Raw genomic sequence first — 15,215 nt, forward strand, 5'->3', positions numbered from 1 at the left:
GCTTTGAGTACCCTCACTAAAGGAAAATCACCTGGACCAGATGGTTTTTCGCTTGAATTTTACATGCATTTTTCTGATCTCTTACTCCCTAAACCTTTAACGCTTTTCCAATCATCTTATTCATCTGGTAAGACAGATAGTACTTTTCAGGAGGCCCCCATTTGCCTCATTCCTAAAGATGGCCCTGACACCCAATTTTGTAAAAATGATCGTCCGATCTCTTTAGTCAATGTGGATTACAAATTATTTGCTAAATTGCTTGCTTTACGCTTAGATCCCCTCATGCCCCATCTTATTGGTAAAAAGCAATGTGGCTTTGTCAAGGGTCTCTTTCACAATGTTTTAAATAAAGTTTCCTCTCTTTCTATTCCTCTAGCTGCTATTTCCGTTGATGCAGAGAAAGCTTTTGAGAGAGTTGATTTTTTTTTTGTTCGCATCGTTACGCTGGCATGGTTTTGGTCCTAAATTCATATCCCTTAACTCCTTGCAGTATTCCGCTCCTAAAGCTTCGGTCCTCGTTAATGGTCATGTCTCATATTATTTTCCTCTTCAACGTGGTGTTCGTCAAGGCTGTCCTTTATCCCCACTTCTTTTTGTTCTCGCCCTTGAACCCTTTTTTGACTTCTATTCGTAGCAATGACTCCATCTCCGGTTTTCCTTATGGTGATTGCCAATTGAAACTATCTGCATATGCAGATGATATTCTCTTATTTATTTCTGCTCCCGAATCATCTATTCCCCCTTTAATATTTGAATTTAATTATTTTTCACAGGTTTCCGGATATAAAATTAACTCAGACAAAACTGAAATTCTCCCTCTTACAAAATTCTGTCTTCCCCATTTCTTCTTCTCTACTGGGTTTGCTTGAATAGTTAAAAAATTAAATACTTAGGTATTTGGTTTTCTAATTCCATTGCCTCTTCAATTAAATTAAATATGTCTTCGGCCCCATTTCCAATTGGAAAATCATTCTCCACTTGGAATCCTCTCTTTCTTTCTTAGTGGGGGCGATTAGATTCGATCAAGATGATGATAACCCCAACCTTAATATATATTTTCTCCATGTTGTCCGTTTACATTCCCGCTATTAGTTTAAACATATTGACTCGCTCTTTCAAGATTTCTCTGGAAAAATTAAAAATCCAGAATTGTCTTAGCATCTCTTTGGAATCCAAAATCTAATGGTGGAGTTAATTTCCCGGATTTTCGCCTTTCTCATAAATCCTTCTCACTGCGCCAGGCCTCAAGATGGTTTACATCAGACCCTTCTCCCTTTACTCCCCTTTGGTCCTCCATTGAACAAATATTACTGTTACCCTTCTCCTTCAAAGAAGTTATGCGTTTCTCCGCCAAAACTTCTTATACTTCCCTACTCATATTTAGACACACTTGTTCTCTCCTGAAATGCTTGGTCTTCCCCACTTCTATTTCCCGAGAGCCCCTATCTGGCATAATTCACTTTTTCTTATCAATAACAGACCTATTTTTTGGAACGCTTGGAGATTAAAAGTTATTCTATGTGTTAATCCGTTTTTTTGTTGGAGTTTTACCTTGTTCCTTTCCCCAATTTCAGCTCTTATTTCAATGTCCTCGATCCTTTTTGCAGAAATTCACCACCTTTATGGCAATTATTCTTGACGTTTATTACTCCCTTCCTTCTTCATCTTCATCTATTACCCAAAATCCTCTGCTCAAAATTCTTCTTACCCTTCCTAAAGCTTCACTTACTTATAAATTCTTCTCATCCCCTGATCCAGAACGCGTTAAATCTGAACTAGAACTTTCTTGGGAATCGGATTTGGGATGTGATTGGTCTGTCGCTCTCTGGGATAAACTTTGGTCCAGTTCCTTAAAAGTTTCTTATTCTGCTTCTCTTACCCAATCTCTGTTCTTCTTTTAACATAGACTTTACCTTTCCGTGGCTTCTTTATCACGCTTCTCTGCTTCTTCTGATTCTAACTGCTGGACTTGTGGTTCTTCTAATGCTGACCTTCTTCATCTCTTCTTTCTCTGTCCTTCAGTTTCTGAATTTTGGGAGAAGGTTTGGTCATATATCTCTCATCTATTTTCAATTTCCCCTCCTTATTCTATACCTCTCCTCTTTGTTGGTAGCCTTTCTGACTCTTTAGTCCTTTCTCCACATTCCCATGGTCTTTTTGACCTCATGCTTGCTCTTGCCTTTCAGCACATCTCTTTTAACTGGAAAACTCTCAAAAATCTTTCTAAACAATGTTGGTGGAATACTCTCTTGCCTCCTCTTGCAAGACAACTATGAATAGAGACCTCTTTTGGTTACCCCATACCACCTACTTGGACCACATGGCCTTAAGGAAACCTTCACGTATCACCTCTGAAAATGTTAAACCTCCTTTAAGGATATCATCTCTGTCCATCACTTCTTCCTCTACCCGGTTATTATATATGTGTTGATGTATTTACAATATTTTACCAATATACCTTATTCTTATTACAGTGTTAATCTCCCCTCTCCTCCCCCTTTATTCCTTTTCTGCTTCTCATCCTTCTCCCTCCCCTCTCTCCATTTATAAAATTCCACAACCTGCTTTTACTTTTTTTCTGCCTGATATCAGCCAAGACTTTGTTATAATACTATGTTTGAAATGATTTCTTCTATTTGCTGGTATCTTTATGTATTAACAAATGCATCAAATAAAGCTGTTCAAACACGAAGAGGATTCCACTGTGGCACAATCAGTGCTTCAAATGGAAAAATAGAAGTGCAGGTACTCTGTAGCACAGTACCTGCTTGTTTCAGAGAAGTGCCTGTATCCTCCAATTAAAAGTATTAGACCTCTCTTGAAAGGTGCCGGTACTCTCCCTCTCAAAATAAAAAGTGCTGATACTCCGTACCGGGCAGTACCGGCCCTTTTAAAACACTGGGCACAATGGAATTGTAGCAGCTAGTGGTCTTCCAAGCGCTGTATCGCTGTCGGAACACGTGGGGACCTGCTGAGCACCACGTGGCTACGTCTGTACTCTTTGTTTACACTTATGCCGCTCGTCGGCGGACAGTAATGCACTCAGGTGATTCAAAGGTAGGCTCTTGATAATTGACTTGCTATCAGCATTGGGTTAGTGCATTGCCAATGCGTTCTAACTAGGGACCGAACGCACTGGGGTTCAACTCTGACCGGGTCTAGACGACAAGAATGTATGACTAGTATTCATTTGAGACCTTGTATAGCGCAGCTGGTGGCATGAAGGACTACAGTGGAATAGTTGGTACCTGTAGGTGGCTGGTACAAATCCAGCTCGGAGGACATTTTTTTTGAACAACCAACCGGCGCAATGTCTACTCGCAGCCCATCAGGTGCGGTTTGTAACTCTGACACACCTCGAGTCAGGGGCACATGCAGGTACCACGGCGTCCTCCTCCATTCTTTTCACAGGGTGGACACCGTCCCCCCTGCCAAGAAGTTGGGCCCCACAGAAATACGCTGAACGTGTCCCGGTGTAACCGGGACACGTTCAGCACATTACGTCATGAGGTCATTTGCATATTATTAGTCCCACCCACTTCTTTTTATAGGACATGTGCCCTAGTCCGGGGCGCACGGTACCTTTGACTCAGGATTCGTGTGGTTGGACTGACTTAGGGGGCAGTTAGACTAATACTCCAGTCACGGGTGTGACCACTGTACTATCCATATCATCTCACTTTATGGGCTGTACTGATAGTCTGATTAATTTAACCACGGACAGGGAACCTCGGAGTACCTGCCAACGAACGGTGGTTTAGAAGCCTCGGTGGAAGTCTCATTCGAAGGCATGCTTCGAAGCCCCGCTACCGCCTCTGGTATCAATAGCTTTGATAGCAATGACCTGACTGCCAGGCATTGGCATCTCTGGCAAGGTATGCATCCTTTTTAATGATCTGTAGCTGTGTACAGATTTGGCTGACGGCAGAGTTAGTGTTGTCTGCTGTCTGAGATCTTTGATTGGCAAAGTACTTAGGCAGGCAATATTACATGTGTATGGACGGAGATATCTCAGCACTCGGTCAGTGTTCCAATATTTCAACTCAGTCCAATAAATCAAGATCACAGTAAATTCAATCTGAATCTTGTTTATTGCGTGTGACTTGAAATCTTCCATCATAAAGTAACATCAAAAGGTACAGCCAACACGTGTTTTGTCACCCGTGTGACTTCTTCAAGGCTGCAAAAAATGGACAACAAAATGGAAGGTAATCAGGACCTTCACATTCTTGTATGCAAAATATATGTCAGTAGGCTGGGACTGACAAGCTTGGTAGAAGTGGAAACATTATGTAAAGAAAGGATAAAGTCCAAGATGTCCTTTAAAAATACCCTGAGGTGAGGCACCCTTCTATGTGATTGTGTTAGAAAGAAAGTAAGTAGCACAGATTGAAAGAAGGTAGACTTCAGCAGACTTTCCAGTATGCAGCGAGACAAAAAGAGCAACTCATTAAAGTCTGTGGGCCGCGGTTCATTTGTGAAGTTGTCTGTGTGTAAGACCGCTGTCACCTGAAAATGACCATGCACAATCCAACTCAAAAGAAGAAATCAAACCTCTTGATGTAGTAGAAACTTACAAATGCTGGAAAGCTAATAAAGGTCTATTGGAAGCAATTCCCTGAATATGTCTCCAAGGTACTGAATGGGAAAAGGAACAGAAATGAGTATTGGCTATATTTAAGTGAGTGATTGTGGTAAATAGGATGGTCTCCGTAGGGAGGAAACCAACCTGGCTGGTTAGTGGTGTCTTCTGTTTGAGCACTAGTCTAGCAGACTAATTTCCTGTTGTTTAGCTGGCATGTCCCTGATTTTGTTCAAAAAGGCTTTACAGAAAAGGAGGTGGACTTAATAATCTCATGAATATAAGCAGTGGTTGAAATGAAAAATAGAAGTGCAGGTACTCTGTGCTTGTTTCTGAGAAGTGCCGGTACTCTCCTTCTCAAAATAAAAAAGTGCTGTTACTCCGTAACGGACAGTACCGGGGAAATTTAAAGCACTGAGTATAAGTAATCCTAACAAGTATCGCTGCATATACGAAGTCCCAGTAGAAATTAACTTTAGCATACCCTGCCCACCTCTGAGGCTAATATGCTGGCTTTGTAAGGAAGAAGAGGAATATGTTAAGTGTCACCTATGAACCTTGGGACTAATGGCTGGAAGCACCCAATTTTATGTTCATCTGTGAAGAAAGATGTATATTCCAGGTCACATAACAGATCAAGAAGAGACAGTTCTTATCCATCACAGGGTATCATTAATGCCTCAAACAGGACAGAAATCCCTCTGCCAGAGCATGAATCTGACAAGTTGATGTATATATTGATAAATTGTGTTTAGATGGCGTAGAATCATTCTTCCTGCAGCACACACCCTACCTTTTTCTGGCATCCTCGCACTCCTGTATGGCGGATTTACATAGGGTGTCCACCGCCGTCTCTCCGCAGCAGCTGTAGCGCCCATCGACCTGCTTTACTTTGTGTTTCAGCTTCAATGGAAACTCAGCAGCCAACGGCTCAGCGTCCAAGAAAAGGCAGAGGCTTTGGATTATGATGCTGGGCTTGGAACCCTGGTCCAGGTTATTCGGGGCTTCCCAGAATGAGGAGCTGAGATAGACGGTGCGGGGAGCGGCCACTTCGGACCTTGGCCCAGTGTACCTTCTGAACCTTAATATCACGGATCCTTGGATTAGAGTCCTGACTGAATGATGATTCCATCCATCAATAGGAGGATTGGAAGGCCTCGAGTTCTGCGTCTTGGTGCAGATATCCCCAAGGTAGTCAATTGCCCTCAGCCAGGCATTTAAGGCAGTTAACATTTCCTCATTGGTCAGGTCCTCATTATCTGCACTCGGTACCGATACCTTTTGACCTCCTTCCCTGACAACGGGTGTTATGTTCTCGCTGCTCATTTTCTCCGACCTCCTTGCTTGTGCGATTCAAGTTCCTGGGAGACGAGCCACAATATTTGCACCTGAAAGAAGCAACGAAAAGTTTACTGCTAGTCATTTAAAGTAATGTAACAGTTTGTTATTTGTTGAGTGCAGGGTGACAAGCCTTTATAAAGCTAAAGGTGCTGTGTAGGTGCATATTTAGAGGTAGATAGAGGCAGAGTTTGTGGTATTCAGAAGCATGATTGAACGTGTCAACAAGTTTGATTACAGTAACTCAAGGGCCTGATCAGAGGTGTTTATTGCCAATATTTGAAGTATTCACGAGCAGTATTGGAGGTACCTAACCTGATCAGAGGTGTTTATTGCCAATATTTGAAGTATTCACGAGCAGTATTGGAGGTACCTAACCTGATCAGAGGTGTTTATCGCCATGCTTTGAGGTATTCATGTGCGGTATTAGAGGTACCTAACCTGATCAGAGGTGTTTATCGCCAAGCTTTGAGGTATTCACGAGTGGTATTAGAGGTACCTAACCTGATCAGAGGTTTTTATCGCCATGCCTTGAAGTATTCACGAGTGGTATTGGAGGTACCTAACCTGATCAGAGGTGTTTATCGCCATGCTTTGAGGTATTCATGTGCGGTATTAGAGGTACCTAACCTGATCAGAGGTGTTTATCGCCATGCTTTGAGGTATTCATGTGCGGTATTAGAGGTACCTAACCTGATCAGAGGTGTTTATCGCCATGATTTGAGGTATTAATGAGCAGTATTAGAGGTACCTAACCTGATCAGAGGAGTTTATCTCCATGCTTTGAGGTATACACGAGCGTTATTAGAGGTACCTAACCTGATCAGAGGTGTTTATTGCCAATATTTGAAGTATTCACGAGCAGTATTAGAGGTACCTAGCCTGATCAGAGGAGTTTATCTCCATGCTTTAAGGTATTCACGAGCGGTATTAGAAGTACCTAACTTGATCAGAGGTGGTTATCGCCATGATTTGAGGGATTAATGAGCGGCATTAGAGGTACCTATCCTGATCAGAGGTGTTTATCGGCATGATTCGAGGGAATAATGAGCGGCATTAGAGGTACCTAACCTGATCAGAGGTCTTTATCGCCATGATTTGAGGGATTAATGAGCGGCATTTGAGGTACCTAACCTGATCAGAGGTGTTTATCGCCATGCCTTGAAGTATTCACGAGTGGTATTGGAGGTACCTAACCTGATCAGAGGTGTTTATCGCCATGCCTTGAAGTATTCACGAGTGGTATTGGAGGTACCTAACCTGATCAGAGGTGTTTATCGCCATGCCTTGAAGTATTCACGAGTGGTATTAGAGGTACGTAACCTGATCAGAGGTTTTTATCGCCATGCTTTGAGGTATTCATGTGCGGTATTAGAGGTACCTAACCTGATCAGAGGTGTTTATCGCCATGCCTTGAAGTATTCACGAGTGGTATTGGCGGTACCTAACCTGATCAGAGGTGTTTATCGCCATGCTTTGAGGTATTCATGTGCGGTATTAGAGGTACCTAACCTGATCAGAGGTGTTTATCGCCATGCTTTGAGGTATTCACGAGCGTTATTAGAGGTACCTAACCTGATCAGAGGTGTTTATTGCCAATATTTGAAGTATTCACGAGCAGTATTAGAGGTACCTAACCTGATCAGAGGTGTTTATCGGCATGCTTTGAGGTATACACGAGCGTTATTAGAGGTACCTAACCTGATCAGAGGTGTTTATTGCCAATATTTGAAGTATTCACGAGCAGTATTAGAGGTACCTAACCTGATCAGAGGTGTTTATCGGCATGCTTTGAGGTATACACGAGCGTTATTAGAGGTACCTAACCTGATCAGAGGTGTTTATTGCCAATATTTGAAGTATTCACGAGCAGTATTAGAGGTACCTAGCCTGATCAGAGGTGTTTATCGCCATGCTTTAAGGTATTCACGAGCGGTATTAGAAGTACCTAACTTGATCAGAGGTGTTTATCGCCATGATTTGAGGGATTAATGAGCGGCATTAGAGGTACCTATCCTGATCAGAGGTGTTTATCGGCATGATTCGAGGGAATAATGAGCGGCATTAGAGGTACCTAACCTGATCAGAGGTCTTTATCGCCATGATTTGAGGGATTAATGAACGGCATTTGAGGTACCTAACCTGATCAGAGGTGTTTATCGCCATGATTTGAGGTATTAATGAGCAGTATTAGAGGTACCTAACCTGATCAGAGGTGTTTATAGCCATGATTTGAGGTATTAATGAGCAGTATTAGAGGTACCTAATCTGATCAGAGGTATTTATAGCGATAATTTGAGGGATTAATGACCAGTATTAGAGGTACATAACCTGATCAGAGGTGTTTATCGCCAAGCTTTGAGGTATTCACGAGCGGTATTAGATGTTCCTAACCTGACCAGAGGTGTTTATCGCCAAGCTTTGAGTTATTCACGAGCGGTATTAGAGGTACCGAACATGATCAGAGGTGTTTATTGCCATGCTTTGAGGTATTCTCGAGCGGTGTTAGAGGTACCTAACCTGATCAGAGGTGTTTATCGCCAAGCTTTGAGGTATTCACGAGCAGTATTAGAGGTACCTAACCTGATCAGAGGTGTTTATTGCCATACTTTGAGGTATTCACGAGCGGTATTAGAGGTACCTAACCTGATCAGAGGTATTTATCGCCAAGCTTTAAGGTATTCACGAACGGTATGAGAGGTACCTAACCTGATCAGAGGTGTTTATCGGCATACTTTGAGGTATTCACGAGCGGTATTAGAGATACCTAACCTGATCAGAGGTGTTTATCGCCAAGCTTTTAGGTATTCACGAGCGGTATTAGAGGTACCTAACCTGATCAGAGGTGTTTTTCGGCAAGCTTTGAAGTATTCACTAGCGGTATTAGAGGTACCTAACCTGATCAGAGATGTTTATCGCCATGCCTTGAAGTATTCACAAGTGGTATTGGAGGTATCTAACCTGATCAGAGATGTTTATCGCCATGCCTTGAAGTATTCACAACTGGTATTGGAGGTACCTAACCTGATCAGAGGTGTTTATCGCCATGCTTTGAGGTATTCATGTGCGGTATTAGAGGTACCTAACCTGATCAGAGATGTTTATCGCCATGCTTTGAGGTATTCACGAGCGTTATTAGAGGTACCTAACCTGATCAGAGGTGTTTATTGCCAATATTTGAAGTATTCACGAGCAGTATTAGAGGTACCTAACCTGATCAGAGGTGTTTATCGCCATGATTTCAGGGATTAATGAGCAGTATTAGAGGTACCTAACCTGATCAGAGGTGTTTATAGCCATGATTTGAGGTATTAATGAGCAGTATTAGAGGTACCTAATCTGATCAGAGGTATTTATAGCCATGATTTGAGGGATTAATGAGCAGTATTAGAGGTACATAACCTGATCAGAGGTGTTTATCGCCAAGCTTTGAGGTATTCACGAGCGGTGTTAGAGGTACCTAACCTGATCAGAGGTGTTTATCGCCAAGCTTTGAGGTATTCACGAGCAGTATTAGAGGTACCTAACCTGATCAGAGGTGTTTATTGCCATACTTTGAGGTATTCACGAGCGGTATTAGAGGTACCTAACCTGATCAGAGGTATTTATCGCCAAGCTTTAAGGTATTCACGAGCGGTATGAGAGGTACCTAACCTGATCAGAGGTGTTTATCGGCATACTTTGAGGTATTCACGAGCGGTATTAGAGATACCTAACCTGATCAGAGGTGTTTTTTCGGCATGCTTTGAAGGATTCACGAGCGGTATGAGAGGTACCTAAACTGATCAGAGGTGTTGATCACCACGGTATGAGGTATTCACGAGCAGTATTAGAGGTACCGAACCTGATCAGAGGTGTTTATTGCCATGCTTTGAGGTAATCACGAGCGGTATTAGAGGTACCGAACCTGATCAGAGGTGTTTATTGCCATGCTTTGAGGTATTCACGAGCGGTGTTAGAGGTACCTAACCTGATCAGAGGTGTTTATTGCCAATATTTGAAGTATTCACGAGCAGTATTAGAGGTACCTAACCTGATCAGAGGTGTTTATAGCCATGATTTGCGGTATTAATGAGCAGTATTAGAGGTACCTAACCTGATCAGAGTTGTTTATCGCCATGCTTTGAGGTATTCACGAGCGTTATTCGAGGTACCTAACCTGATCAGAGGTGTTTATTGCCAATATTTGAAGTATTCACGAGCAGTATTAGAGGTACCTAACCTGATCAGAGGTGTTTATCGCCATGATTTCAGGGATTAATGAGCAGTATTAGAGGTACCTAACCTGATCAGAGGTGTTTATAGCCATGATTTGAGGTATTAATGAGCAGTATTAGAGGTACCTAATCTGATCAGAGGTATTTATAGCCATGATTTGAGGGATTAATGAGCAGTATTAGAGGTACATAACCTGATCAGAGGTGTTTATCGCCAAGCTTTGAGGTATTCACGAGCGGTGTTAGAGGTACCTAACCTGATCAGAGGTGTTTATCGCCAAGCTTTGAGGTATTCACGAGCAGTATTAGAGGTACCTAACCTGATCAGAGGTGTTTATTGCCATACTTTGAGGTATTCACGAGCGGTATTAGAGGTACCTAACCTGATCAGAGATGTTTATCTCCATGCTTTGAGGTATTCACGAGCGGTATTAGAGGTACCTAACCTGATCAGAGGTTTTTATCGCTATGCTTTTTGGTATTCACTAGCGGTATTAGAGGTACCTACCCTGATCAGAGATGTTTATCGCCATGCCTTGAAGTATTCACAAGTGGTATTGGAGGTACCTAACCTGATCAGAGGTGTTTATCACCATGCTTTAAGGTATTCACAAGCGGTGTCTGAGGTACCTAACCTGATCAGAGGTGTTTATCGGCATGCCTTGAAGTATTCACAAGTGGTATTGGAGGTACCTAACCTGATCAGAGGTAGTTATCGCCAAGCTTTGAGGTATTCACGAGCGGTATTAGAGGTACCTAACCTGATCAGAGGTGTTTATCGCCATGATTTGAGGGATTAATGAGCGGCATTAGAGGTACTTAACCTGATCAGAGGTGTTTATCGCCATGATTTGAGGTATTAATGAGCGGTATTAGAGGTACCTAGCCTGATCAGAGGTGTTTATCGCCATGCTTTGAGGTATTCACGAGCGGTATTAGAGGTACCAATCCTGATCAGAGGTGTTAATTGCCAATATTTGAAATATTCACGAGCGGTATTAGCGGTACTTCACCTAATCAGAGGTGTTTATCGCCAAGCCTAGAGATATACACGAGCGGTATTAGATGTACCTAACCTGATCAGAGGTGTTTATCGCCAAGCTTTGAGGTATTCACAAGTGGTATTAGAGGTAGCTAACCTGATCGGAGGTGCTTATCGCCATGATTTGCAGTGTTAATGAGCGGCATTAGAGGTACCTAACCTGATCAGATGAGTTTATCGCCATGATTTGAGGTATTAATGGGCGGTATTAGAGGTACCTAAACTATTCAGAAGTGTTTATTGCCATTGTTTGAGGTATTCACGAGCGTTATTAGAGGTACCAATTCTGATCAGAGGTGTTTATTTCCAATATTGGACGTATTCCCCTAGCTGTATTAGAGGTAGCTAACCCTATCAGAAATGTTTATCGCCATGATTTGAGGTATTAATGAGCGGTATTAGAGGTACATAACATGATCAGAGGTGTTTATCGGCATACTTTGAGGTATTCACAAGCGGTATTAGAGGTACCTAACCTGATCAGAGCTGTTTATCTCCATGCTTTGAGGTATTCACGAGCGGTATTAGAGGTACCTAACCTGATCAGAGGTTTTTATCGCTATGCTTTCAGGTATTCACTAGCATTATTAGAGGTACCTAACCTGATCAGAGAGGTTTATCGCCATGCTTTGAGGTATTCACAAGCGGTATTAGAGGTACCGAACCCGATCAGAGGTGTTTATCAGCAAGCTTTGAGGTACTCACAAGCGGTATTAGAGGTACCTAACCTGATCAGAGGTTTTTATCGGCATGACTTGAAGTATTCACGAGCGGTATTAGAGGTACCTAACCTGATCAGAGGTGTTTATCGCCATGCTTTGAGGAATTAATGAGCGGTATTACAGGTACCTAACCTGATCAGAGGTGTTTATCGCAAAGCTTTGAGGTACTCAGAAGCCGTATTAGAGGAACCTAACCTGATCAGAGGTGTTTATCGCCATGGTTTGAGGTATTCATGAGCGGTACTCGAGGTACCTATCCTTTCAGAGGTGTCTTTTCGGCATCATTAGAGGTATTCATGAGCTGTATTAGAGATACCTAACCAGATCAGAGGTGTTTTTTTGGCATGCTTTGAAGGATTTATGAGCGGTATGAGATGTGCCTAAACTGATCAGAGGTGTTGATCACCACGGTTTGAGGTATTCACGAACGTTATTAGAGGTACCTAACCTGATCAGAGGTGTTTATTGCCAAGCCTTGAGATATACACGAGCGGTAATAGAGGTACTTAACCTGATCAGAGGTGTTTATCGGCATGATTTGAGGTATTAAGGAGCGACATTAGAGGTAGCTAACCTGATCGGAGGTGTTTATCGCCATGATTTGCGGTATTAATGAGCGGCATTAGAGGTACCTAACTTGATCAGAGGAGTTTATCGCCATGATTTGAGGTATTAATGAGAATGAGCGGTATTAGAGGTACATTAACCTAATCTGAGGTGTTTAATGCCATGGTTTGAGGTATTCACAAGCGTTATTAGAGGTAACAATCCTGATCAGAGGTGTTTATCGGCATGACTTGAAGTATTACCGAGTGGTATTAGAGGTACCTAACCTGATTAGAAATGTTTATCGCCATGCCTTGAGGTATTCACGAGCGGTATTAGAGGTACCTAACCTGATCAGAGGTGTTTATAGCAATGCTTTAAGGTATTCACTAGCAGTATTAGAGGTACCTAACCTGATCAGAGATGTTTATCGCCATGCTTTGAGGTATTCACGAGCGATATTAGAGGTACCTAACCTGATCAGAGGTGTTTATCGGCATGATTCGAAGTATTCACGAGTGGTATTAGAGGTACCTAACCTGATCAGAGGTGTTTATCGCCAAGCTTTGAGGTACTCACGAGCGGTATTAGATGTTCCTAACCTGATCAGAGGTGTTTATCGCCATGCTTTGAGGTATTCACGAGTGGTATTAGTTGTACCTAACCTGATCAGAGGTGTTTATCGGCATGACTTGAAGTATTCACGAGCGGTATTTGAGGTTCCTAACCTAATCAGAGGTGGTTATCGCCATGCTTTGAGGTATTAATGAGCGGTATTACAGGTACCTAACCTGATCTGAGGTGTTTATCGCAAAGCTTTGAGGTACTCACGAGCGGTATTAGAGGAACCTAACCTGATCAGAGGTGTTTATTGCCATGATTTGAGCGATTAATGAGCGGCATTAGAGGTACCTAACCTGATCAGAGGTGTTTATCGCCATGATTTGAGGTATTAGTGAGCGGAATTAGATGTACCTATCCTGATCAGAGGTTATGTTATGTTATGTTATGTTATTTTGTATTTTTATAGCGCACAGCTGCCCCAGCAAAGGGGCGTCCTGGCGCTTTGACAGATGCTATAACATAACACACAGTAAAAGAAAAGAAATTAACTAGACACCGGGAACAGGAAGGTTTTAATCGCCTGCCTGAAGGTGAGCAGATCTTCAAGAGCTCGAATGTGTACCGGGAGCGAATTCCATAGACCTGCCGCTAGCACCCTAAAGGAGCGGCCACCCATTCTGCTCAGCTTGAAGCGTGGACAGACGGCCAGATGAAGCCCCTCCGATCTCAAGGATCTCGAAGGCATATAGGGCGTAAGAAGAGGGACAAGTGCCGGCGGCGAAGAAGATTTCAAAATTTTAAAGGCCAGACACAGCGCCTTGAACTTAATTCGCTGTCTGACCGGGAGCCAGTGCAGTGCCGTGATGGTACCAGACACTGAACAGTGTCTGGGGAGGCCCACAATGGCTCGTGCCGCGGCATTTTGTACTCTTTGGAGCCTAGAGGCCTCCGCTTGATTCACCCCTAACAGCAATGAGCTGCCGTAGTCCAGCCGAGAAAGTATTGAGGCCTGGACTACAAGCTGTCTGGTAGGGGGATCAAAGTACTTTAGGACCGGCCTAGTACCACGCAAAATTCCATAGCACGTGGCAGCCACCTTCTTGGTGTGGTCTCTAAAGGTCAGCGCAGAGTCTACCCAGACTCCTAGATTTCTCACTCCAGCAGCTGGAATAGGAGTGACACCAAGCTCCGATGGCCACCACTGGTTACTCCATAACTCCGCGTGCTTCCCTAGAACCAACACCTCCGTTTTGGTGGCATTCAACTGAAGGCAGTTGGTGCGAAGCCAGCCAGCTACTGCCAAGAGACCTGAACGGAATCTGGGGGCCTCCACCTCAGGGTCTTCACTAAGTGTCACCGCTAGCTGTGTGTCGTCCGCGTATGAGGCCATCGTGAGACCCCACTGTTTGACGACACCAGCCAACGGTTTCACATAGAGGTTGAACATTGTCGGGCTCAATGAAGATCCCTGTGGTACCCCGAGCTCCAGGGGATAGGTGGTGGATTGGCCAGGTGGTATAGCCACTTTAAAGGAGCGGTCTGCCAGAAAAGACCGAAACCACTGGAGAGCGACATCCGTCACTCCAGCCTCCTGTAAGCGTTGGATAAGTATATGGTGGGACACAGTATCGAAGGCAGCGCTTAGATCTAATAGTATAAGCGCTGCAGTATGACCTGAGTCAAGTACCTGGCGAAGATGTTCCGTGATGTAAAGTAATGCCGTCTCGGTACTGTGTCCTGACCGGAAGCCGTTCTGACTGGGATCCAGAATCTGGTTGCGAACCAGATGCTCGGACAGAACAGAGTTGACATGGGCTTCTGTTACTTTGGCGATCCAAGGCAGCAGGGAAATAGGTCGATAATTTTCTGGCAGTCGGGGGTCAGAGTTGGCTTTTTTTAATATCGGAGTGACCACTGCCTGTTTCCATGCCGCGGGTACCGTTCAACACGACAGTGACATATTGATGAGATTCAATATGGGGTCACGGCACAGCGGGGAAAGTGTGTTAATGAAGGCTGGTTTTAACGGGTCCGCAGGAGAACCTGACTTGACCTTAAGGCTGAACCTGTCAAAGGCCTCAGTAGACAGTACAGGTAAAATGGCCAGAGGCTCAAGATCTGTCGTGACAGGAATAGTAGCCAGTCGATCCTGGTGGAGTGTGTCAAACCCATAATAGATTTTTTTCACTTTCTCCACAAAAAAG

The 15,215-nt window shown here is 43.5% G+C and overlaps 1 protein-coding gene across 1 annotated transcript in view; it reads right to left on the reverse strand.

Moving 5' to 3' along the window:
• LOC147729485 (apolipoprotein L6-like) overlaps window positions 1–15,215 on the reverse strand; it is a 361,042-nt gene that overhangs the window by 101,262 nt on the left and 244,565 nt on the right. The window contains exon 2 of the mRNA XM_086954354.1: window positions 5,376–5,970. Coding sequence (XP_086810480.1) covers window positions 5,376–5,908 — 533 coding nt within the window. The 5' untranslated portion in view covers window positions 5,909–5,970. The remainder of the gene's footprint in view (window positions 1–5,375; window positions 5,971–15,215) is intronic.

The sequence above is a fragment of the Lissotriton vulgaris genome, chromosome 2_1 (assembly GCF_964263255.1).
Source record: "Lissotriton vulgaris chromosome 2_1, aLisVul1.2, whole genome shotgun sequence".
Taxonomy (NCBI): Eukaryota; Metazoa; Chordata; class Amphibia; order Caudata; family Salamandridae; genus Lissotriton; species Lissotriton vulgaris.